Genomic DNA, 26,019 nt, shown 5'->3' on the forward strand with positions numbered 1-26,019 from the left:
ATGTATTGTTTGATGAAATCAAGTATTAGAATAGAATAGAAATATCTTCGAATGTTCCTCAGTGTGAAAATTTAGGTGTACCAGCAAGAAAGTGACAAGCAAATCAAAGCTTGCAAATTCACACAAAGGTAAAAATATATATATATATATATAAACAAGAAATAGGAGACTGAACAGTAAGGACAAATTTCCCATATTAGACAAAAAACTGTACAGTTATTAGAAATAGCATGCTCAAATTCAAGGTGTAACAGATGAAAGTTTTAAATCTGAAAACAACAATGATTAGTCTACAAGCATCTTTGGTTGAACCTAAATTTGTATGCACCAAACCATTCAGAACAACTAAGAGTGGGCATGCAGCCAACAGCTTGTTTGTTCACACGCACGTTTCTGCAGGATGTCCAATAAACTACAGAGAGATGAATACCTGTCTCCTAGACTCTTTTGGCAAACTGCAGCGTTTGAATTTGTTTCCTGGCTGACCAGTGGTCCCTTTGAAGCCTGAACAAAGCAGAAACAATGGGCTTTGATGATCGCTTTAGCAGCCGTGTAGCAGGACTTCACCATATGGTGCATGCCCTCACTGTGCCTCACAGTTTGCTACTGAGTTTTATTGCAAGATTGTACCAGGAACAAGGAAGCTAGGTGTCAAATCCTTTAATCCATGCTTTGAGAAAACAGATAAAGTAGGGTTTGGTGAATGATATTGTAATGTTACTTTCTTCACAGCAGAGTTAATGAGAACAATATCATTTCATGCACCTAACTCAATTTGAAATCAGTGAACTGATTGACTGTTAAGATTTATGTTTTGCATGATTTGTAAACCTAAATTGTAATAGTTTTAAATTTTTTGGACTAATTTTAGCTATATAGATTTCTGAAAGAAGCTTTTAGGATCTGAGAAAAGTCTCAAAATATTTTAGAAAATTCAAAACCTACCTTCTTTATGCAGGGTACCTCTGTTTGGAATTTGTATGTTTTCTCTGTGCAAGCATTGGATTTCCCTAAGTGCTCCAGTCTATGCCTATGGTTCAAACATTTTTTAGATTAATTCACATTAATGAACTGAAATTATCTCAGGGCTCCACAGTATTTCCCAGTTTAAACACGCTGGCTGTAACCAGTACATGTTTAATTTCTGCAGGAGAATAATTAGGGGAAAGGAATTTCAGTGAAAGCGTGCAATGCTATTAGCATTACATTAGCATTCACTCAATACTTGCTGAAGCATCTCCAGATCAGTGCCATTTTTCAAAATGTCTGAAATGTTTCCATTTTCAGCTTATTCCCACACAGTGACAAAGAGGAATGAAAAAAGAATGAATCCATCCAGTATACTGATATAACACTGTTACGTTTAAAGGCACTGTAATAAAACAAGTCACCTTGTCACAGCCCGGTTAAGTTTCACTGTCACATACCTAATCTAGCTTCACTTACTCTGTGCAGCACATTCACTTCCAGCCTTCCTGACAACTCATTGTGAGCTTTTTGGACAGATTTCAATGGACACCCATAAAGCCTCTTGGCACTGGTATCTGGATGATACACTGTATACAGATGGGATCATTTGTCTTCTCTGAGCTTCTGTCTCTTGTTATGCTTTCCAGTATTTCCCTACACAATACATCATCCATTAACATGAGGTTAGTAAAAGCGTGGCTCTATTGATATTAAAGGGAAAGCATTGTGTTTATTGGCCTGATCAATAAAGGTCCTATTGTCTCCATCACCTCACTGCTGCTTTTTACTGACACCAAATAAACACACTGTTCTCTTTCAGTTCTGACAGATTCGGCAGGAGAAATGCTTAGTGGTTTTTATCAGTCATGGATAATACAATCACAGGAGCAGGTTTTGTTATCATATAAAGGTGATTATGTTGACTCATGACACCATTGGGTTAGTCAATGGGTTTTGACTAACCCATTGTCAAAACTGATTATAAGGCTGTGTCAGCTCTGGAACTGACACTGCTCACTTCATATCTTCTTCGTTCCTTCATCAGAGAGATTAGAATTCAGTAAGTCTAAAACATATGTGTACCATATATATATATATGGTATATATGGTATATATATATATATATATATATATATATATATATATATATATATATATATATATATATATATATATATATATATATATATATATGTAAATTTCTGCCAAAAAAACTTTCTAGATTAATCTCAAATATTTACACGAAAAATCTGGAATACTCTCTGGTGTCAAATATTCATAAAGTTGTAAGAGAAAAATGATCAAAGTCATACTTAGACATTTACTGAGATTATAAAAGTTAGTCTTTTGTGAGAAAAAATGCCAGACGTCCTCTGAGATTGAAGTGGTAAATTTATGAGATACAGTTCTGAATGTGTAAGTGTTACATCCAGACTTTGGTCCTGTATTAGAACAACATCTCCTGGTTATAGACGTGCCATGAACGCCACAAATGGGATTCAGAATACACTCCTAAGAAAGAGCTGCAACACGGCTGCATCGAGTCTGCACCCAGGAGATGTGGTTGTGATACAGGAAAAGAGCCTTGACCACCACTTACACTGTAAATATCCCAATGTGCATCTCATAAATTGATCACTTCAATTGTGGAGGCACTGTAGCATTTTTGTTGCAAATGTCTAACTTTATAATGTCAGATACCTTCTGAGGTTTTTTCTGAGAATTTGTTTTCTTACAAGTTTTTGACTTTACAATGTCAGAGAATATCCTAGCTTTAATGTCATAGATGTATGCTTTTAATCAAAATTATCTCTCTGACAACAGATAATTTCCATGTCTTTCTTGTAAATATGTGGAATCATTGTAGTAATTCTGAGTTTTTTAGCAGGAATGTACTCCTCTGTAGCCACAAAGTCTTCTGTTTTATCTAACATACCCCTAATACTCGTACAAATAGAGTGAGGCCTAGGACAAAGTTATAAGACCTTTCAGGCTACAGTTGTGATTAACCCTCATCTAATGACTCAGCAGTGGGCAGCAACATGTATTTTCTTTATCATGAACAATAAAAGTAGCTTTCAAAGAGCTTTCTTTTTCAATTTTTTGCTTTTTAATTTATGATCTATTCAGTGCTGCTGCAAGCTAGCAGCAGTATAACACAAAGTTAAATGTAATGACGGTGAGGTAGCTTAGCTATGCAGAGAATTTTGTTCCTAGGCTCTGTTACGTGGAAGAGGTAATAAAACAAACAAAAGATCAAACACGAAAGAAGAATCCAAAGTCCTGCTGTTAGTCCCACTGTGGGCTGGGTATCTTTTAATGGAGGCTACTGTATCTGTCATTGTCCATGTGATAGAGCAAGAGACTCCTTGACTGTGTTGAATCTGCACACAACTTCTGAAGGTATAGTTTACCATTGTTGTGGAAGCATATCTGGGTTCTGAGGGGAGTGTGGGGGGAGGGTCATAATGGCCGTATTTGTGGAGTTGTAGTAGAATGGGGGAAAATTCTAGCTGCATCCCGATGCCATCCTAGGCAATTGTGTGATGTGTTCCGATCATGGTACATGCTAGTGACATTAACAGCATGGCAGGGGCACAGCCAATTAGTTAAACAAACGTTCCGTATATTTTAAATATCAGCCGTCAGCCTTCCGGTATAGAAAGAAGCTGCTGCTGCTTGGCTGAACACACCCACTTATTACCAAGGAGACTCATCTGAGAGTTGCTATGACTGTGCAGATGGAGAAATGTGTAAGGCATAACACAACACTCCTTGCCAATCAAACAGTTATAGACAGAGCCCAGATGATTGGCAGTCAGTCTCTGTGTGCTGCTGGAGGCTTCAATCTGCTATAGCTGAGTAAACTATGAGTTCCAACGAGTATTAGACCACTTAGCTCTGACATACGTTCTGTAGTAGGACATCTCTCCCATGAGGGTGAGATGCATAGCAGATCTGTAGGTGCAACACATGTGAGTCATCTTAAACTTCTCCACAACCAGATCTCTTTAAACAAAGGAGGAAGAGCTGCTACTTACTGTAAGCCAGGTGGTTCTTGCCAACTTGTTAGATGTTCCATGCCCAAAATTAAAATTCTGATCAATATAAAAAAATAAACAGTTAGAAAAAGGTTAGCCAAATTTATGAAAAAAAAAAAATATATATATAAAGAGAGAATTATTTGGAGAGTGCTAGGAGTATAGCAGTGTCAATAATGCCTTTATAATAAAGGATGTTTTCCAGATTTGCCTCAGTCCAGTCATGTTCAAATGGATCAGTGTTCTTTTGTTTTTCAGTGAATAGTAAATTAACTGTTATTAGTGAATATTCCAAAGGCACAGTGCTTATTTCCATTTCTTTACAGTTTAAGATTTAAACTGCTTTAAAAAAGCAGTTGTGTACCAAAGGTTAATTACCAAGGAGCTATTAGTTGAAAACTAACTATTAGCAGTCAATGAGAAGTGGACAGATACAGAATAAAAGTGTGGGATCAGAACTATCAAACAGGAATGCCATTAAATAGCAGAAAAACCTCAATAAAGACCCAATAGATGCTTCATTCATCATTCAGTAATCTAAAGAATGCCAGTTTCCACAAAATACGAACTCTTAAAGAACCACTTCATTTGTGTAACAACACTTTCTGTCTCAAACCATATCTGGCATTTTTCATATATGTTATATAGCTAAGAAAAGGAAAACAAAAAAAAAGTTTAAAGTTTTGGGCTCTTAAATGCCTTTTTCATTCTAAACCATCACCCTGAATCACAATTTTAAATAACTTACCGGTACTATGAAGTCAACTGAATTCATTCCTTATTCTAAATAAATTTTGTTTTGAACATTTTAGCAAACAATAGCTTTTGCTTGCTACAACCAAAAACGTCAATGTTGTTCTGCTAACAGTTGAACTGCTGTCCCAGTCTCAAGTCTAACAGACGTAACGTCTTGATTTGTCCTGTTTTTACCTTCAAACCTCTTCATTTCAACCCTGACCAGTGTCCCCTGTCCCTGATGAAGAAAAGCATCTTAACAGCATGATGCTGCCACCACTATGTTCTAAAATGGAGATGCTGTGATTAGGATGATGTGCAGTGTATTTCCCAGCCCTCATCTGACCAGAACACCTTCTTGCACATTTGCTGTGTCCCCACAGGGTTTGTGGTAAACTGTAAATTGGACTTTTAATGGCTTTTGTTATGGCCTGAGGCCATATGATTTGCATAAGACTGCGAGGTTGCAGTTTGATGATTTGCTTGCCCAGCTGTGCAGTTACACATCTGGGATTGGCTGGATTCTCTTATCTCCTCCTGATGGACATCCCTCTGAAACCTGACTGGACTGTTCATATTTGGTACCTCTAATCACAAGAAAAGACACATCTATTTTAGGATTGACCGGCCTCTACTCCTCCCAATAGATATCCCCATGGAACCTGACTGGACTGTTCATCTCCAGCTCCTTCAATCACAGAAGATGCCCTTTGATTTAAACTCAGCTCACCTGTCTATGAGGGGGGCTGTGATTTAACCTGAGCAGCTTGCCTCTTTGTTGGGTGTCTAGTGAAAATGTTTGACTTTGACTCTGGTCTGTTTGTTAAAAAGTTGCTCAGCTCTAACTAGTTGGTATTACCTGGTCTAAGTTGCAACCAAGAGCTAATTTAAAGGCCTGTCTTGTGTACCTTTAAAGTATTTGTGACTCTTTGAAGACAGGCTCAGAAGCCTCAGTTGTGTTTGTCTAGTTTTGTTTAGGGACTGAAAGCTTTTTATTTGTTTTATTGGAGACCCTTCTTGTTTCAACTGATGTTTTTTTTATTTATTAGAAATTAAGTTTGTAAACCTGAACTGATCATTTGTACTAATTCTAGTACCCTCCTTTCGTTCTCTTTTGTCAAAACCTGAAACTGATATAACAATAAACCGCTTTTCATTTTAAAAACCACTTGCTTCTGATTTAATGTTACCTTTTCCCTGGCTGAGCTGGGTTGTAACAGCTTTCCTCTAACAGTGGCTTTCTTCTTACCAGTCTTCCATGAAAGGTAGATTTGCGGAGTGCACCAATCACTGTCAAATCAAAAGACTCATTTTTCAGGATTTACTTGAAGAATATTTGGAAGCTATCAATCTTTTTCTTTGATTTAGCAATATTGCTCTACTTCAAGTTGTTTAAGCACATAAAATCATAATAACATACATTTAAAAATTTGTAGTTATTATGTGACAAAATGTAGAAAAGTTCACAGGGTGTGAATACTTCTAAAGAAATCTTAACAGAAAGTGTAGCATTTTCCAATTTTTCTGTGAGTTTGTAATGATTTACTAATCGGTAATGGTTTTGTGTGTATCTCCTCTAAATTTAGATGTTACATCACTTTGACTCAGTCCCTCCACCTGACCATGAGCGGAGCACCAGCTGGGCCTGCAGGCACAGGGAAGACCGAGACGACCAAAGACTTAGGACGAGCCCTTGGTGTCATGGTGTACGTGTTCAACTGCTCCGAGCAGATGGACTACAAGGTGACCAAACACAAACCATGGATTTGCATTCCTGTCTGTGCATATATTGTAGCTATGTACATTCGCAGTAGCACACATTATACATGTTGCTTTTCTTCCTGGCTTTTGTCAGCGAAATGCTATGTGTTTGTTATTAAAGCTATCAACTCACCAATACACCCCTTTCATCTTTTTTTCCCTCAGTTTGCTTACTTCTTGGAAGAGGACCCAATTAATTTGAACCTCATTGTGATTTCTTTGACAAACCCCAGCAAAAAGTCTCATGTGTGCCCAGGATTTTTTGGCTTTTATTATATTTGTTATGTGTTTTTACGACCAGCACAGATTGAGCGTTTAGAGAAGACACATATGTGCCTATCTTAGATGGGGGTTTTGCATACATTGCACAGCAGGGTGTCAGTGGAGAAAAGTGCTAATGTACTCCACGATGGCCACATGCGCTAGAAGTTGGCCTCAGAGCCTCAAACTGTTTGTTTAGTTTAGTTTGCATCTCAAAGTTAGCTTGACTCTGTAATCACGGATAACAGTCAGCTGCATGCTTTTTCTAAGTCCCGCTGCTTTCTGGAGGGTAGTTTCCTCACTCTTACACTAAAGTCAGAGGATAGATAAAATATTAATTGTAGATATTTTAGTTAACGATTTTACCTTCAATGCTTTGTTTTATAAATACAGTATATTTCATTTATTTTCGAAAACATCTAAATGGTCCATTAATTTTAACTTAATACAGATGTAGATTTGAACTAATTTGTCCATGTTTGCTCAGCTGACAAAAACAACAACGTTAGTACAAGAAAAATACACAAATGTATTCCTACCTCGTGAACTACTGAACAGACAGCATCATTAGGCCCAAGGAACCCAGCAGGCAGGTTTTGGACACATCTAAAGCAGGGTTACATTATAAAAAAATATATCTAAGGTTTGAGCACATACCATTGCTCTGTCCATCAACGGAGAATGAAAAGAGTGTGGCACAGCAGCAAACTTAGAAAAACATGGCCATCGACTTAAATTGACTGACCAGGAAAGTACAGCCTCAATCAGAGAACCGACTGAAAGGACTAGAGTATCTCTTCACAACCTGCAGAGATTCAGAACTCAGGTGCGGGAATCTCTGGACAGCACAGTGATTCAGTTTTGCTCTTCACATCTGGTCCTTATGGAAGAGTGGCGAGAAGAAAGCCATTGTTAAAAGAAAGCCACAAGATGTCCAATTTGCATGAAGCTAGTACTGCACATCCTAAACACATGATCCATATATTGAAACATATTGGTGGCAGTATCAATCCTGAATAAAAGTCTGTATTGGAATAGTCAAGTCCAAGTACATGAATCTAATAAAGAACCTGTTGCAAGATTTGAAAATTGTTGTTTACTGAAGCTCTACATCTAGTGTGACTGAGCTGGAGCTGTTTCTTAAAGAAAATGAGCAAAAATATCAATTTCTACATAAATATGCAATGCTGGTACAGACCAAAAGACTGATTATTATGAAGGGAGCTACTAGAGGAGGTCCGGTAATGTGTCCCAGTGTTTCAGATATGACCCACTAGAAGGAGGTCTTGCAGCACACAGGGATTTACTGGGTAGATTTTAACTTGGAACAGACTTGGAACAGGTAGAGGCCATGGAGAACACTTTGACTATAACTCCAATGACTAAAACGTATGTGAAATAAAGAATATTACAACCCCCCCAGGTAGAAACTGAAGCAGATGAAGATGAACAGAGAAATGTGCTGGGGGTTACTAATGCTGCATTCTTTTTATGCCTGAAATCAGACTTTGAAACTGGTAATGACATCAAAACCAGCCTAACCTGGTTCTAGTTGAGGGTGGGAAATCAGTAGAATTAACCAGTTGGACTTAACAACCAAGTTAATTACTATTAGCCACACAAGCCAATACATTGCGTTGTGACTGTTCATTGTGTCTACATTATGCAGATATGCAACACAAAAGGAACTTGGAGACAAAAAGACATAAGACATCATGGGCAAAGGATTAAAGACAACATTAAACCCTAACAGGATTATGATCAGCTAATAAGAAGTTTAACACTTAAAACCTTTGAGTTGACAATGAGCTCTTTGAGTTGACGATGGCTTGACAAAGGATATCACCAGAATCAAACTTTATTTTACCAAAGGAGCTAGTTTGTGGTATGTGAGGAAACATGGCAGGTGTTTTTGTTCTTTAAGTATATTTGTCACAAATGCTTTCCAGGGGTTATTGGATTGCAGTGAGCATCAGGGAGCCCCCTGATTGGGGTCAAATCCATGGATACCACCTCTGATTTTCTGGATCAGCACTGGTGAAATGTTTTGGGCATACCACTTAACTTTTTTGTCCCAACCCCATCAGGATCTTTTAGGAAATTTAAAATGTACTGATGAATGCTGTGAAAGGCCTTGCCTGCTCAGCTCAGCAATCCTGCTACATTTAAAGAAAGAAAACCTTTTTGAAATGGTTTTCCAACAGTCTTGAAGGAGTTCCCAGAGATGCTTAGCACTTGTTGGCCCTTTTGCCTTCACTCTGCGGTCCAGCTCACACCAAACCATCTCGATTGGTTTCAGGTCCGGTGACTGTGGATGCCAGGTCATCTGGCGCAGCACCCCATCACTCTCCTTCTTGGTCAAATAGCCCTTACACAGCCTGGAGGTGTGTTTGGGGTCATTGTCCCGTTGAAAAATAAATGATGGTCCAACTAAATGCAAACCGGATGGAATAGCATGCCGCTGCAAGATGCTGTGGTAGCCATGCTGGTTCAGTATGCCTTCAATTTTGAATAAATCCCCAACAGTGTCACCAGCAAAGCAACCCCACACCATCACACCTCCTCCACCATGCTTCACGGTGGGAACCAGGCATGTAAAGTCCATCCGTTGACCTCTTCTGCACCACACAAACACACGGTGGTTGGAACCAAAGATCTCACACCTGTGAAGTGAAAACCATTTCAGGTGACTACCTCTTGAAGCTCATCAACAGAATGCCAAGAGTGTGCATAGCAGTAATCAAAGCAAAAGGTGGCTACTTTGAAGAACCTAGAATATAAGACATATTTTCAGTTATTTCACACATTTTTGTTCAGTATATAATTCCACATATGTTAATTCATAGTTTTGATGCCTTCAGTGTGAAGCTACAATATTCATAGTCATTAAAATAAAGACAACTCCTTGAATGAGAAGGTGTGTCCAAACTTTTGGTCTGTACTGTATTTCTAAACTTGTGATACATTTATGTAGTTTTTCTGGTCACACTGATCACTCACACACATTCATAGATTGATATGCAGATCAGTTGGCAACTTGGGGTTAAGTGCCTTGTACAGGGACACATTGACATGTGGCAGGAGGAAGCTGGAATCAACCCACAACATTCAGTTAGCAAGGCAACTATTCTACCCATTGAGCCACAGTTTCCCCAGTCAGCTCACAAACAGTTCTATTGTTTTATTCAATAATTTGGTCAGGATTTTGTCAGAGGTTGTTTTGGCACATAACACAATAAATGGAAAAAAAGTACAAGAGGTACTTGAAAAAAGTACTATTTTCATAACCAATCAATATATGGATGGATTTTGTTTTGGGTTATTTCAGCTGTGTTCAATTGAAAGAAGCTGGGAAGACTCCAGTTTGCCTTAAGCAGTCCTGATAAGGGGCTCTAAGGATAGGGGGCTCTGCCACTCCTTCTACACATTGAAATAAATCATTTACAGGGGTGTGGCCATCTAATCAGGGTATGTCCTGGACGGCTCCTTTAGCTTTGTTTTGGTATGGATGGACAGTAGTTTCACAAAGCAGACCTACATTAGAGCCTTTTTCCATTGTCTGAAACATAAATAAAATCCTCTTTTAGTTTTTCTTCAGCAGTTATTTATTTATCTGTGATACACCAAGATAAAAACAGTCTGTTCAAAACTAATTTTTTGTTTTAGCCTTGCCCAATATTTTATGTGTCCCATGAGCCTGCGAATGGCTTAGTCGCTCACCTGACATATCCATCTTACTCATGTCTCTGTCTGTCCATCAGTCGTGTGGGAACATCTACAAAGGCTTGGCTCAGACAGGAGCATGGGGCTGCTTCGATGAGTTTAACAGGATTTCTGTGGAGGTGCTGTCTGTTGTAGCTGTACAGGTAAGAACAACACCACTTCATGTTACTCTTCAATAAAGTAGAAATATCATAACTAGACAAGCATATGTGCCCGCGAAGCAATATGAATGATTTTTCTTTTTTTTCTTTTGTGAAACTGAAAATACAATTGTAATTGAACTAAGTAAGAATAAGTCCCAACAAACAGCACTTACTAAGGTGAAATGTATATGTCGCCCATTTCAAACAACATACATTAACCAAAGTGCAGTACAATAAAATACAGAGATATTAAACATAATAATACAATATCACAATGTGCATAAACTATCAAAAACAAAACACAGGATACCACAGTTTTAAGATGATTATTTGTAAAAATGTTGAGAATCTTGCATAATTTTTTTAACATCTCGATCAAGCACTACATGGTGTTGGTCTGTAAAATAAAGTTCCAATGAAAACAAATTGGACCTAATTTTATTTAACCCAATTAGGGTTTAGTGACAAAATATCCAAACTAGCAGCTGTTTGCAATCATCAAATTGAAGAAGAACAATTTAAATAGCACACCAAAACTAATACTACAAGTGATTTCATTCAGTTGAACACAGACCAGTTGCTTGTAAAATAAAGAGTTTTGATAATAGGACATTGTTTTGTAAAATTTGCCATATTCTGTGTGTTCAGCTGAAGTTAGCATTCCCTGCTATCTTGGATTTTATCAACCAGATGGTCCTCATGGCTTCAGGAGGTTCTCTGGTGTTTTCAAATGCTGCATACAGTTACCTTTGACACTTTAAATATGTGCAGCACTGTCATTGTAAACAGTGTACAGTTGATAACAATGTTGATTGTGATCATAATGATAGTGGAGATAATGGATATAGCTTCCCAAACCATTGTTATTCACTGCCAGAGCCAACAGTCACTTCTTTACCCTTCTCTTCATCTCTCTTAAGAAGAGATGAAAGTCAAGCAGTCTTTCTCCATAAGCTGGGAAAGTCCACAGTACTTAGAGAATTTTAAAGTGCCAGAAGAATGAATAGGTGTTGCATGGTGCAATAAATAATAAATCACGTCGGCTTAGACATGGAAGAGCAGACCTTGTGAACAGAGGAACATCAAATTCGTGCTGTGACAGCTGGTGGCCCATTTCAGCACTCAGCTTTCCTGAGTGGAGCCAACACAGAGCCATTTTTCCTATGCGAGCACACACCTAATCCATCGTCTGAGAACAGGGGCAGCAAGCATTGCACAGGGCCACACTCAGCTGCTGCTCAGGACGGCTAGAACAGGTGGTGGGGGCGCTTTGACATCAAACCAACAAAGGCAAACAGAAGGCAGACACACAGAACTACATAAAGATAAATGTTCTGCCTCTTTAACAATCAACACAAACCTGGACTGCCGATAGTGGCTTACACAAATCATACATGTGACTTACACTATGATCAATGACTGGTCATAACCCTTAGATGGGACATATTAGGCAGCAAGGGAACATTTGCTGTCAAAGAAGCAGAAGAATAGGCAAGTGTCAGGATTTGAGTGAGTTTGATACGGGCTACAATGTGATGGCTGGGCGACTGAGTACGTGCATCTCCTAACTGCAGCTCTTGTGGGGTTTTCTCATCTGCAAGGGTCAGTATGTATTATTATAAGAAGGCCCAGAGTGCTTGCCGCTGGTCGGGGACCTCTTGCTGGGTGAGTTTGTCCCGTCTTGGTGTGGGGTCGGATGTTTCGTTGTGGGCTCGGGGCTCCATGGTGTCTGCCCTGTTGCGCCTGTGGGCGGGGGCTGCGGTAGCGATGCACGTGGCCCTTGCCTTGCCATCACGGCGTGCTGTGTGGTGGGGGCAGGACGCGGCGGGGGTACTTGGAGTGGGGCTGTGTGTAGAGCTTGGGCTGTGTGGGTGTTGCTTTGTCTGCTTTTCGGGGATGAAGCTCACCTGTGGGGGTGTGCCCATGTGCTGTGGGGAGGCGGTTCATGGCATTTGGTTTCGAGGGCATGTGTTTGATATCTGTCCTGGTTGGGGGTGGCCCTGTGGGGACATTCATGTTGGGGTTAATTGAGGGTGGGGGGCTCATGGGGTTGGGATCAGAATTCACTGGGGGGTTGGGACTATTTTATTCTGTGGCGGCTCTGGTTGGCTGGCTAGTTTGGACCATGTAGACCCCTCTTTTGTACATGTCCCCCTCTCCGGATGAGGATGGGGGTCGTTGAGGACTGGGGTCGGGGTGGGGGGTCGCGGTCCGGGCCTGGGTCACTCAGGTTCAGGCATGAACCCGGGCTAGCCCAGACTAGGTTCAGGTGCTGGGGTGGTCTGCCTGTCTCCACCCCTGGAGGGAAGGGGTCCATCTCCAGGGTCCGGGGGCTGGTTGTCCCTCTGGGGTATCGGCACCTGGACCTGGGAGTATAGAGTATGTATGGGGAGTGTGAGGTGTGAGTGAGTGAGTGTACGACGTCCATTGTTGTTTGTCTTTACGTTGGGTGGGAATGTGTGATTGTGACTGAGTGTGCCTGTTTTTTGTTTCAGGTAGGGTCTCGGGCTGTTCCCTCTCTGGATCAGGTTAGGCCCCCCATCAAATGTGGGGTCAAACAAATGGGTTTTTGCCGTGATTTAAAATAACTTAAGGATTCAGCATTTTTGCAGATTTCTGGACGTTTGTTACAGATTAGTGGAGCATAAGAACTGAATGCCATTTCTCTGTGTTTGGTTCTGGTTCCGGGGATGCAGAGTAGACTTGAACCAGAGGACTAGAGTGGTCTGGAAGGTTGATACAAAAGCAATAAATCTTTAATGCATGTTGGTGCTAAGCCATTCACTGACTTATAAACTAACAGTAGTATTTTAGTATATTCTCTGAGATACAGGGAGGCAATGTAGGGCCAGTGAGGATAGGGGCAGCAGCATTTTGCAGATTGACTTTTTAGCCAGACCTGTTAAGACATTCTTGCAGTAATCAATTGACTAAAGATAAATGCATGGATGAGTTTTCAGATCCTGCTGGGGCATTAGTTCTTTAATGAAATGTTCTGCAAGTGAAAGAAGGCCAACTTATTAATTGTCTCTATGTGCCTCTGGTTGTTCAGGTCTGAGTCCATCACTACAACCAGATTTTGGGCCTGATCTGTGGTTTCTAGCTGTAGTAACTGGAGCTTTGTGCTGACTCTTGATCACTCCGCCTTTGGTCCAAAAATAATGCTCGGGTTTTGTTTTTATTCTGCTGAAGAACAACTTTATGGCAACTTTGTGGAAACTCTAATATTGCCATTCACCTAGATGTATTCCAGCAGTGTATGGCACCCTGCTGAAAAAGCTAGATACATTTTAAGAAGCACAACAAGTCTGAAGTGTTGAGCTCACCTGCAAATAACCCCGGTCACAATCCAATGGACCATTTGTAGGATATGCTGGACAAACCAGCTCAATCCATGGATCTTCTGCTAACTTCTTGAGGCCAAAGAGCACAGTATACCTTTAGGGACTTTAAGTCTGTAAGTGAACAGGTCAAGGATGTTGTTTGGGCAGCAAGAGAGGGCCCAACATACTATTAGGTAGATGGGCATAACGTTATTCCTGATTAGTGTACATTTAAAGAGTTAATCTGGGGACCAAATTCCATAAGCCAAACATCTGTTAAACTTTGTAAAAAGTGTATTTAAGGTTTTTAATTTTCCCTTTTCTCATTTGACATAAAACCACATGCGCTTGTGTGTGTGTGTGTGTGTGTGTGTGTGTGTGTGTGTGTGTGTGTGTGTGTGTGTGTGTGTGTGTGTGTGTGTGTGTGTGGCACAGCTGCCCTATTTGTTCTTGCACCCCTTCCCCTCTCTCTCTGTTGTGTTGGTATGACTGAGCGATCTGTAGTCAACTACTCATCCATGAAGAGATGTTCCTTCTCTTTCCAGCTGTCGACTTGTTATGCTCTTTAACCGCTCACATGTTAAATTCATAAGCAGGGATTTACAGTTTTAGGCCAGGATGCACAGAGAAAGTTCACCCTGATAACTCATTTAGTCATGATGCAGACGTGCAGAGAGCCTTGGGAGTTCACCCATCCAGTAAACCCTGCTTGATAACATGCTCATATTCCTGTTAAAATCGTGTCTATTTATAAAAGAAAGGTGCATGAAGCACACCGGTTTGACAGCCTGTAACAAACTGACTGTGGGACGTGTTGATATTAATCTAATGCTAATAGGTGGCAACTGAGAGTAGTCTTTTGCTGTATTAATTAACAGTTTAAATTCAATCAGGGTGTGAGTTGCTTACATAATGAATCAGTGGTGTCAGGCAGGTCATTCCATAAATTTTTTTTAACAAATTCTACCAGTCTTTCCCACAGTGTTTTGTCAGCTAATACAATTGAGGGGCACTCTGTTATTAAAGAAGGCAGGTTTACCTGAATAAAAGTGGGCATGCAGAGCTTCACAGATGTTTTCACACCACTCAAACTTTTCCTAACATTCTGTCATGTTCCAGCTGCAAGCATTTATGCATTTTTCCGGGATTTGATGTGATAGACCAACATAATCATGAACACAGTACGTCATAACTGTGTGCAGGAAGGAAAATTTGTTTTTTCACAAATAAAAAGAACAGTAAGCTACATTTTAATTTGGATCAGATAAACAAAATCCAGTTAACCAAATGGCTTCCTTACCAGCAATAGCAACTGTAACAATTCTGTAAACATCTTCAACAAGGTTTAGGAGTGTGTTCATAATTCATTCCAAATGTCTTCAAGAAGGTTGAGGTCAGATCTCTGTGCAGACCAGTCACGTTTTTCCACATCAAACTTTATACACTTGCAGCCATGAAAGTGATTATAACACCGGAATTCAATGATTTGTTGATCTGACCAAATACCTTTTAGCAATATAGTGTATCTTACATTAAACAGAAAGTATGTTGCAATAGAATCCCACTTGGCATACAATGACAGAACTGTGCCTTAGATCAAACCAGCCCACTGCCTCTAGCCATTTGTCAGTATTTTCTCCTCCTGTTGCTGCAACATGCACGCTTTATCTCATCCCATGTTGTTTACCTGTTTGTCATCAAGTAGATAAGCACAATGTTAAAAAAAACGCTGTGCATCAACAACAGAAAGAGTAGGTTACTATTCAGCATAACTAAGTATAATAAGTACAATAATATTAGAACGCTTTAAGCAACATTTTAAATGCTGTGAAAAGCTAGAGATCCTTAATTGCAAGCCCATAAACATCCGGTACTAAATATCGACAGGCATTGTGTTAGCTAATGCACCCAGTGCAAAATGCTCTAAGACAAAAAAAAAACTGTGATGTTTATCAAAAAGTAACAAGAGAAGTGTTTATCACTCTTAAAAAAAACAACAAAAAAAAACAAAAAAACATTATGTTTAACATCCGCACTTCTCCGCTATGTCAAACAGGAAAATATGTTCTTTGTCTGTACTAATTATCATGAATATATCACGAATACAAAGCTTCTAACAATGTTATTATTTAAAATGAAGCACTATTTTACATTAAAGAAAACTATGATTTAATTAGAATAGAGCTGGTCTGAGTGAGGATTGGATCTAATAGTTTTAATTGTCTATGTTTCAGGAACATTTGTTTTCACAAGCAAATTTGTATTTAGAGGTTCCACTGTTTGTTACAAAGTGTCACTTATACATTTCTTGAATCAGGTAAAGTTAGAATTATTTCCTGCCATTTTACTGTAACTATCCATAATCCATCAATGTAATACAAAAAGAGAAAAAGTACATAATACATTCCATCTGCTTTCTTAAATTACAAGGTGATCAAAAAGCAGTAGAAGCCAGTATGTAAAACATCTTGGCTTATAACTATGGACAGAAATGCAACAAAATAGATTCCTTTTGACATTTAGATTTACGCATAGAATGATGAGTCAAAGTTAATATAGTGACTTTTCTGTAGGTAATGTTAGCTTAACAAGTTAGTTACGTTTTTTTTCCTCATTGAAGCAAGGAGTCTGAAGGAATATTTCGCTAGATGATCAAACTTCTGACTTAGATGTCAACACAAAAAGTTGACAACTTGGTTTTTTGGCAAATGGTTGGTTACATTGTATCATTACCAGTATTTCCAATATTTAAATTGTGTGATTTCTTCAGATTATTATGTGTGCATCTCCAGTCTGTGTGCTTTCATCCAGCGCAGATAGCAGCGCCGTTATCATTTCTTAAACTTGATCAGACAGTTGTTTTTTTTAATTGTTGCATTAATAATTTGATTATTATTATTATTGATTATTTTAACTATCTGGTGGTACTCATTAAATATTCTAATAGTAGGTTTGTGTAGTTGTAGTTGGTTATCAGATAATCAAATGTTTTAAAGAGATAATTTTTAACTACTTTGTGTTAGTCTATCACAACTCCCAAAAAAATATACTGTCTTACAAAATGCAAAAAAGTGCAGTGATATAAATACTCGCATTCACTTTACATCAAGAAAAACAGCTCCCTGTATGTACTGTATATTTTTTGTCATGCTAGCAAATTTAAATATACAGGTCCTTCTCAAAAAATTTGCATATTGTGATAAAGTTCATTATTTTCCATAATGTAATGATGAAAATTTAACATTCATATATTTTAGATTCATTGCACACTAACTGAAATATTTCAGGTCTTTTATTGTCTTAATACGGATGATTTTGGCATACAGCTCATGAAAACCTAAAATTCCTATCTCACAAAATTAGCATATTATTAAAAGGGTCTCTAAAAGAGCTATGAACCTAATCATCTGAATCAACGAGTTAACTCTAAACACCTGCAAAAGATTCCTGAGGCCTTTAAAACTCCCAGCCTGGTTCATCACTCAAAACCTCAATCATGGGTAAGACTGCCGACCTGACTGCTGTCCAGAAGGCCACTATTGACACCCTCAAGCAAGAGGGTAAGACACAGAAAGAAATTTCTGAATGAATAGGCTGTTCCCAGAGTGCTGTATCAAGGCACCTCAGTGGGAAGTCTGTGGGAAGGAAAAAGTGTGGCAGAAAACGCTGCACAACGATAAGAGGTGACCGGACCCTGCGGAAGATTGTGGAGAAGGGCCGATTCCAGACTTTGGGGGACCTGCGGAAGCAGTGGACTGAGTCTGGAGTAGAAACATCCAGAGCCATCGTGCACAGGCGTGTGCAGGAAATGGGCTACAGGTGCCGCATTCCCCAGACCTGGGCTACAAAGAAGCAGCACTGGACTGTTGCTCAGTGGTCCAAAGTACTTTTTTCGGATGAAAGCAAATTCTGCATGTCATTCGGAAATCAAGGTGCCAGAGTCTGGAGGAAGACTGGGGAGAAGGAAATGCCAAAATGCCAGAAGTCCAGTGTCAAGTACCCACAGTCAGTGATGGTCTGGGGTGCCGTGTCAGCTGCTGGTGTTGGTCCACTGTGTTTTATCAAGGGCAGGGTCAAGGCAGCTAGCTTTTGGAGCACTTCATGCTTCCATCTGCTGAAAAGCTTTATGGAGATGAAGATTTCATTTTGCAGCACGACCTGGCACCTGCTCACAGTGCCAAAACCACTGGTAAATGGTTTACTGACCATGGTATCACTGTGCTCAATTGGCCTGCCAACTCTCCTGACCGGAACCCCATAGAGAATCTGTGGGATATTGTGAAGAGAACGTTGAGAGACTCAAGTCCCAACACTCTGGATGATCTAAAGGCCGCTATCGAAGCATCCGGGGCCTCCATAAGACCTCAGCAGTGCCACAGGCTGATTGCCTCCATGCCACGCCGCATTGAAGCAGTCATTTCTGCAAAAGGATTCCCGACCAAGTATTGAGTGCATAACTGTACATGATTATTTGAAGGTTGATGTTTTTTGTATTAAAAACACTTTTCTTTTATTGGTCAGATGAAATATGCTAATTTTGTGAGATAGGAATTTTGGGTTTTCATGAGCTGTATGCCAAAATCATCCGTATTAAGACAATAAAAGACCTGAAATATTTCAGTTAGTGTGCAATGAATCTAAAATATATGAATGTTAAATTTTCATCATTACATTATAGAAAATAATGAACTTTATCACAATATGCTATTTTTTTGAGAAGGACCTGTACACATGCTGCACCAAACAAAGCATTAAGGAAAATTGTGAAAATACTGTTTGTCATTAAATAACTACACCTTTTTTGTTTTATATTGCAAAGAAGGAGGCTAAGTAATTTTTATGTATTTTATTTATTTTTTTTATTTGTACTTTTAGGACCTTAAGTTATCATAAACAGCTTTAAACGGGGTCAATACAGTGTTAGTAAAATCAGCAAATTATTTAGGCAGAAGATGTCAATGGTGATCAGGATCATGATTTTATACAAAGGCTGTGAAAAGTTGAGTTTTTTGATGTGCAAAGATGGGTAGAAAATTTACAGTGTGGCAATAAATGTGAGGAAATCAATAAAAGACTTTAGTAGCAATACATAAAAAAGCTGACCTAAATAAGTAAATCCCTAATATGCCGAAAGCACCATGTATGTACTCTAAATGTATACCAAAAAGCACCCATTAAGTACCCCAAAACTACCTTGAAAGTTAGTTGTAAATTACCAACTAAACCCTAAAGGGAAACACACATCAGTGACATGTCTGAAAATACATCCCCTTTGTTGTTATCAAACAAATCTCAGCGGCAGCATCTGGTTGGTGGACAATTACCATGCTTTCTGCCGAACAATTATTTTTGAACCTGTTCTATAGCACAATGTCCCCACTTTTGTTAAAACCATTTATGGTTGACATCTGTCTATTCTGTCTCTCTAACACAATGTGTCCGATGTGTTAAAGCTGCCAATAAGCACTGCAGCACTCCTGATGTGTGTTCCCCTGCAAAATAGTCTACTAAAATTCTTTAGACCATCCCATGTGCGAGTCTCCATACTACATAAATCCAGCAAATACAAGAGAATTAACAGCGTTTACTCAATAAACTGGACCCTGAACCAGTCAAACAGGGGCAGAGCTCCCTCTGCTTCCTGGAGATCCAGAGCTCCCTTAATGTGTGTGATGAGATGCTGCAAACTTTTAATCACACTGTGGTGGCAAGGGGTGACATTTTTTATGCTGCTGTGTTAGGGGCTTTTGCCTCAAAGATAAAAATGCCAAATTACTGAACAAGGTGGTAAAAAAGCCAGTTTGTTCTCTGCAGGAGGCTGTACTCACTGCAAACTTTAACAGTGGGGTACACATTAAGTGAGCTGGACGGTTACTCTCTACAGCCCCCTGGCTAGGCAGAAGAACAGCAGTGCGATGAAGCTCCTTTCGATTTTGAAAGAGGAGTTAAGGCTGCTTTTTTCTCTTCACTGAAATAGGTCTATCCCTCTGGACTATTCCTCTGTACTGTGAAAAAGTATCTACCCTGTTACAGATCTGAACTGACTGTTACAGAACAGACTAAATACAAAATACACATTTCACATTATGATGACATTTATTTATAGAAAATAAGCTATGCAAACTACATGTAAAATATAATTGCCTGCCTTGTTAATTTATAAATCAGCTGTGATTAATCACATTTTTCGGGGAAATTTCATTGGCTATGCCCTGGTCTGATCAGATCCAACAGATACTAAACAAGGTCACTGACATTTATCTGTCTGGAAAGGGTTACAATGCCAGTACTAATGCTTTGGCACTCCAGCCAATGACAGTGAGAGCCATTATCCACAACTAGAGAAAACGTAGTGGGGAATCTTTACTAGAGTGGCTGGTGATCTCTTGAATGAGTTGCCAATGCACTCTTGCAGTATTTTGGAAAGCCAAAGAACCCAGAATAAGGTATTAAGCACTGCCAGCCTCACTTGCCTCAATAAAGGTCAGAGTTTAAGATTTAATAATAAGAAAGAGACTGCGCAAAAATCGCTGCTGATTAAAAAGAAGGCCTGTTTCACATTTGCCAAAAAAACACATCCTAATGATCCACAAGACCTCTGGAGAATATTATGTGAACTGATGAGACAAAAGAGTAATGTTTTGGAAGTTATTGGTCCCTATACATCTGGTGTGAAACTAACATGTCATTTCAAAAAGGACATAGTACCTACAGTGAAAATATAATGGTGGTGGTGTGGTGGTCTAGGGCTGCTTTACTATTTCAGGACCTGGACAATAGATGGGACCATGACCTAAAACAGACTGTTCATGATTAAATATATCTCTAATGTGGCTAAATTAAAACAACTCTGCAAAGAAGAGTTGCCTCCACTGCAATATCGTAAAGACTTCATTGAAGTTACTGGTTTACCGTTTAATTGGAAATTACTTTTTCACATATGGCTGATGTTCCATCAGCAATTGATCCATGTGGAGAGGCGAACACACACACAGACACACTACAACTTTTAATCAATCCTAGACTGTGAGATGACTTCTTGGTACTTGGCAACAACCCACACATGCACAGTTTACATGCTAACCCTACAGAGAAACTCCAGCTTGGATCTGACTTTCTATTGTGAGGCACCAGCAAAGTCACCCCATACAGACAATGTTTTTATTTATTTCAATCCCACTGTATATTTGACCAGTGTTAGGGATGGAGGTTTTTCAACATGAGAAAAATACTTTGTGCTATGCATTGGGTTTGTATACAGGTTAAAAGCATCCAAGATGCCATCCGTAATAAGAAGCAACGGTTTAACTTCATGGGAGAGGAGGTGAATCTTTGTCCTTCAGTGGGGATTTTTATCACAATGAATCCTGGTTACGCCGGTAGAACAGAGCTTCCTGAGAACCTTAAGGCTCTTTTCAGGTAAGTCTAAACCAATCCTTATTCCACCCTCTGTCTAAGGATATAATCCATGAGATCAGGTTTTTCATTCTGTCTGGCTACTGAGATTTTACTTCTTAAGCCTGAGGGTCTGTTTTCCCAAAAATGCATACTCATACTTTACAAAGCATGTCTCAACTTGTACAATGCCTAAACTGGAGGATGACGTGGATGTGAAAATTTGAGAGTAAATTATCCTGGACCTGAGTAAATAAGGTTTAAATGCCCAAAAAAGTATTTCTGCCTAAAAAAAAACAAACAGATGTTTACATACAAAACCTCTTACTCTTGCTGTAAATAAGAAAATAAACACACTAAATTGTAACAACACCATCTGAGTGACATCTGTAGCCAGTCTGGTGTCAACCCAAAGAATACATGTTTAGACTGAAACAAATCTAGGCAGTCCCCTATGGTGCTATTTTGGCACACTTTGGCACAGTTTGGCACAATTATTGAAATGTTTAATTTATTCTTGAAATTGAAAATGTGGGTTGTTATTTTATATTTGGTCGTAAAACTACAGTTTTTCCAAAAAAACTACATTTTTATTTTTTCAGCACCCTTTTTTTTCACATTCTCATTCCAAACTATATATTCAAACAAATTATAATGAAAAAGGGTGAATGGAGAAAATGAAAAACAGTTCACTTTGAATCATTCCACACTGCAAAACAGATCTTGGTCATAAGTCGCATTTTGGCTATATGCGGGCTTTTTTGCATGGGGTTTGAGCTGTGGTCAGTGGATATAAGAATGAAGTAGATACTTTTGTAGAGGAGTCTCAGATGAAGATCTGGACATATGACAAGTGTGTTTCAGTCTCAGAGTTAGTGAGCTACGAGCTAAAGAGTCCAAGTCCCCTTGTAAGTGGACCCTTGGGCTTAAGAGGTTAAATGTTCAATTATGAGCTGAACGAATAAGCATGACCAAAACATTATGTGAAGTGCCTTTTTTCATGTTTGCCCACAGACCTTGCGCCATGGTGGTGCCAGACTTTGAGCTCATCTGTGAAATCATGTTGGTCGCTGAAGGCTTTGTCAATGCCCGGATCCTTGCCAGGAAGTTTATCACCCTCTACACACTGTGCAAAGAGCTGTTGTCCAAACAGGTAGTACCTTCTCTCTCCTTGGCTGGAAAATATCAAACCTTTTCACCTTAAAGCTTAACTCTTGACACAGTGTTGTTTTTGGAATCAAGCTTTTTGATAGAAGAATGACTCTGAGGCAACACACAAGCTCTCTTATTGTTACTTCATGAATCACTTCTTACATTTGAGTAAAGTATTTCCTGGAAATGAATAAGTAGCCTCTGTAGATTTTTCAGTCAACCCCACAACCCTCGCCACAGCAAAACCATACAAACAACTTAAATAAAGAGAAAAATATATATATGTACTTATAAATATAGCTTTGCATCAAAACCTAGTAACTCCAAAATAGAAATAATTTACAGCATTACATATTTCACCATGTTGTAAAGTGTGTTATTTAAAAAACATGGGAAACTGCATTTACGTACTGGACACCCATATATGTTTATATGGCCGTTTCTGCTTAGCCTATTATTGTGTTTATTTAACATTGGAAATAGGATGTTGTTTATTTGATCAGTCTTGTTCAACTTTAGCAGAAACATAGACTGTCAGGCTCAGCATTCTTGATGTGGTCCAAATTCAGCTCTCACAACTACTTTTCAGGAACAGAAACTCAACAAATGTCTTCATGTCATGTCTTCTTTCACCGTTCACTTATAAACTGCATTTCCACGTTGTTTCGACCGAAAACAAAGTCGTCCTTCCTGTGTCCTTTTGACAAAGTTTTTCTTTATTTGCCAAATATCCTAGGGGCTTAAAACTGAGATGGATATTATTTTGTTGTTTGATATTGCAAAACTAAAACTGATGTAAATATAATGCATATGGGTTTAGAGAACATAAACAGTCAACACTGACCAGTGACTGCTTAGAAAATAAAAAGTTAATCTAAAGAACAAAAACATGGTCTTGTCTACATATACAACTTCCATCTCTCCCAGGTTTCCTTAGATTTTCTATTATGTGGTCCCATAAATTTCTGCAAAAATGACGTGGTCCAACTGTCTAGAGATGGACCAAAAAATGCTTAAAAAATTTTATTTTGATGGCTTTTCTAAGATATTTAATATTCCAAAGAAGGATATTATTCTTTTAATGTCTGCCAAATGGGTAAGACTATTAAGAAGTACTCATACTCATACTCGTCGTCTTCCGCTTATCCGGGACTGGGTCGCGGGGGCAGCAGACTCAGCAGAGACACCCAGACTTCCCTCTCCCCAGACAGCTCTTCCAGCTCCTCCGGGGGAAGCCCAAGGTGTTCCCAGTCCACCCGAGAGACAAAGTCCCTCCAGCACGTCCTGGGCCGGCTCCTGGGCCTCCTCCTGGTGGGACGTGCCTGGAACATCTCCCGAGGAAGGCATCCAGGAGGCGTCCAGTATACAGGTCCTTCTCAAAATATTAGCATATTGTGATAAAGTTCATTATTTTCCACAATGTAATGATGAAAATTTAGCATTCATATATTTTAGATTCATTGCACACTAACTGCAATATTTCAGGTCTTTTCTTGTCTTAATACGGATGATTTTGACATACAGCTCATGAAAACCCAAAATTCCTATCTCACAAAATTAGCATATTATTAAAAGGGTCTCTAAACGAGCTATGAACCTAATCATCTGAATCAACGAGTTAACTCTAAACACCTGCAAAAGATTCCTGAGGCCTTTAAAACTCCCAGCCTGGTTCATCACTCAAAACCTCAATCATGGGTAAGACTGCCGACCTGACTGCTGTCCAGAAGGCCACTATTGACACCCTCAAGCAAGAGGGTAAGACACAGAAAGAAATTTCTGAATGAATAGGCTGTTCCCAGAGTGCTGTATCAAGGCACCTCCGTGGGAAGTCTGTGGGAAGGAAAAAGTGTGGCAGAAAACGCTGCCCAACGATAAGAGGAAGATTGTGGAGAAGGGCCGATTCCAGACTTTGGGGGACCTGCGGAAGCAGTGGACTGAGTCTGGAGTAGAAACATCCAGAGCCATCGTGCACAGGCGTGTGCAGGAAATGGGCTACAGGTGCCGCATTCCCCAGACCTGGGCTACAAAGAAGCAGCACTGGACTGTTGCTCAGTGGTCCAAAGTACTTTTTTCGGATGAAAGCAAATTCTGCATGTCATTCGGAAATCAAGGTGCCAGAGTCTGGAGGAAGACTGGGGAGAAGGAAATGCCAAAATGCCAGAAGTCCAGTGTCAAGTACCCACAGTCAGTGATGGTCTGGGGTGCCGTGTCAGCTGCTGGTGTTGGTCCACTGTGTTTTATCAAGGGCAGGGTCAATGCAGCTAGCTATCAGGAGATTTTGGAGCACTTCATGCTTCCATCTGCTGAAAAGCTTTATGGAGATGAAGATTTCATTTTTCAGCACGACCTGGCACCTGCTCACAGTGCCAAAACCACTGGTAAATGGTTTACTGACCATGGTATCACTGTGCTCAATTGGCCTGCCAACTCTCCTGACCTGAACCCCATAGAGAATCTGTGGGATATTGTGAAGAGAACGTTGAGAGACTCAAGACCCAACACTCTGGATGATCTAAAGGCCGCTATCGAAGCATCCGGGGCCTCCATAAGACCTCAGCAGTGCCACAGGCTGATTGCCTCCATGCCACGCCGCATTGAAGCCAAAGGATTCCCGACCAAGTATTGAGTGCATAACTGTACATGATTATTTGAAGGTTGACGTTTTTTGTATTAAAAACACTTTTCTTTTATTGGTCGGATGAAATATGCTAATTTTGTGAGATAGGAATTTTGGGTTTTCATGAGCTGTATGCCACAATCATCCGTATTAAGACAATAAAAGACCTGAAATATTTCAGTTAGTGTGCAATTACTCTAAAATATATGAATGTTAAATTTTCATCATTACATTATGGAAAATAATGAACTTTATCACAATATGCTAATATTTTGAGAAGGACCTTTAGATGCCCGAGCCACCTCAACTGGCTCCTCTCGATGTGGAGGAGCAGCGGCTCTACTCCGAGCCCCTCCCGGATGGCGGAGCTCCTCACCCTATCTCTAAGGGAGTACCCGGCCACCCTATGGAGGAAGCTCATTTCAGCCGCTTGTATCCGGGATCTCGTTCTTTCGGTCATGATCCAAAGTTCATGGCCATAGGTGAGGGTAGGAACGTAGACCGACCGGTAAATTGAAAGCTTTGCTTTTCGGCTCAGCTCTCTCTTCACCACAACGGACCAGCAGAGCGCCCCCATTACTGCGGCAGCCGCACCAATCCATCTGTCGAACTCTTGCTCCATTCTTCCCTCACTCGTGAACAACACCCCGAGATACTTAAACTCCTCCACTTGAGGCAGGAACTCCCCATTTACCTGTAACAAACCTACCAATTCTACATAAATGGGACATCAAAATGCCTGTATTTTTTAGCAAGACAAGCCTACTTGTCAGCTACTTAACAGACATGCCACTCGGAGCTTGTCAACTGTAGTTTTAAAGCAGCATTACCCTGATAAAATGTGAGCAGTGGGTGCTGCTTTAGATTATACACCACAAATGTCTGTGTTTTTTCCC

The 26,019-nt window shown here is 39.7% G+C and overlaps 1 protein-coding gene across 1 annotated transcript in view; it reads left to right on the forward strand.

Annotated features, from left to right (window-relative positions):
- Positions 1-26,019, forward strand: part of dnah9 (dynein, axonemal, heavy chain 9) — a 274,955-nt gene that overhangs the window by 67,341 nt on the left and 181,595 nt on the right. The window contains exons 33-36 of the mRNA XM_047377712.1: positions 6,332-6,488; positions 10,529-10,633; positions 21,218-21,375; positions 22,366-22,504. Coding sequence (XP_047233668.1) covers positions 6,332-6,488; positions 10,529-10,633; positions 21,218-21,375; positions 22,366-22,504 — 559 coding nt within the window. The remainder of the gene's footprint in view (positions 1-6,331; positions 6,489-10,528; positions 10,634-21,217; positions 21,376-22,365; positions 22,505-26,019) is intronic.

This window comes from Girardinichthys multiradiatus, chromosome 10 (genome assembly GCF_021462225.1).
Source record: "Girardinichthys multiradiatus isolate DD_20200921_A chromosome 10, DD_fGirMul_XY1, whole genome shotgun sequence".
NCBI lineage: Eukaryota > Metazoa > Chordata > Actinopteri > Cyprinodontiformes > Goodeidae > Girardinichthys > Girardinichthys multiradiatus.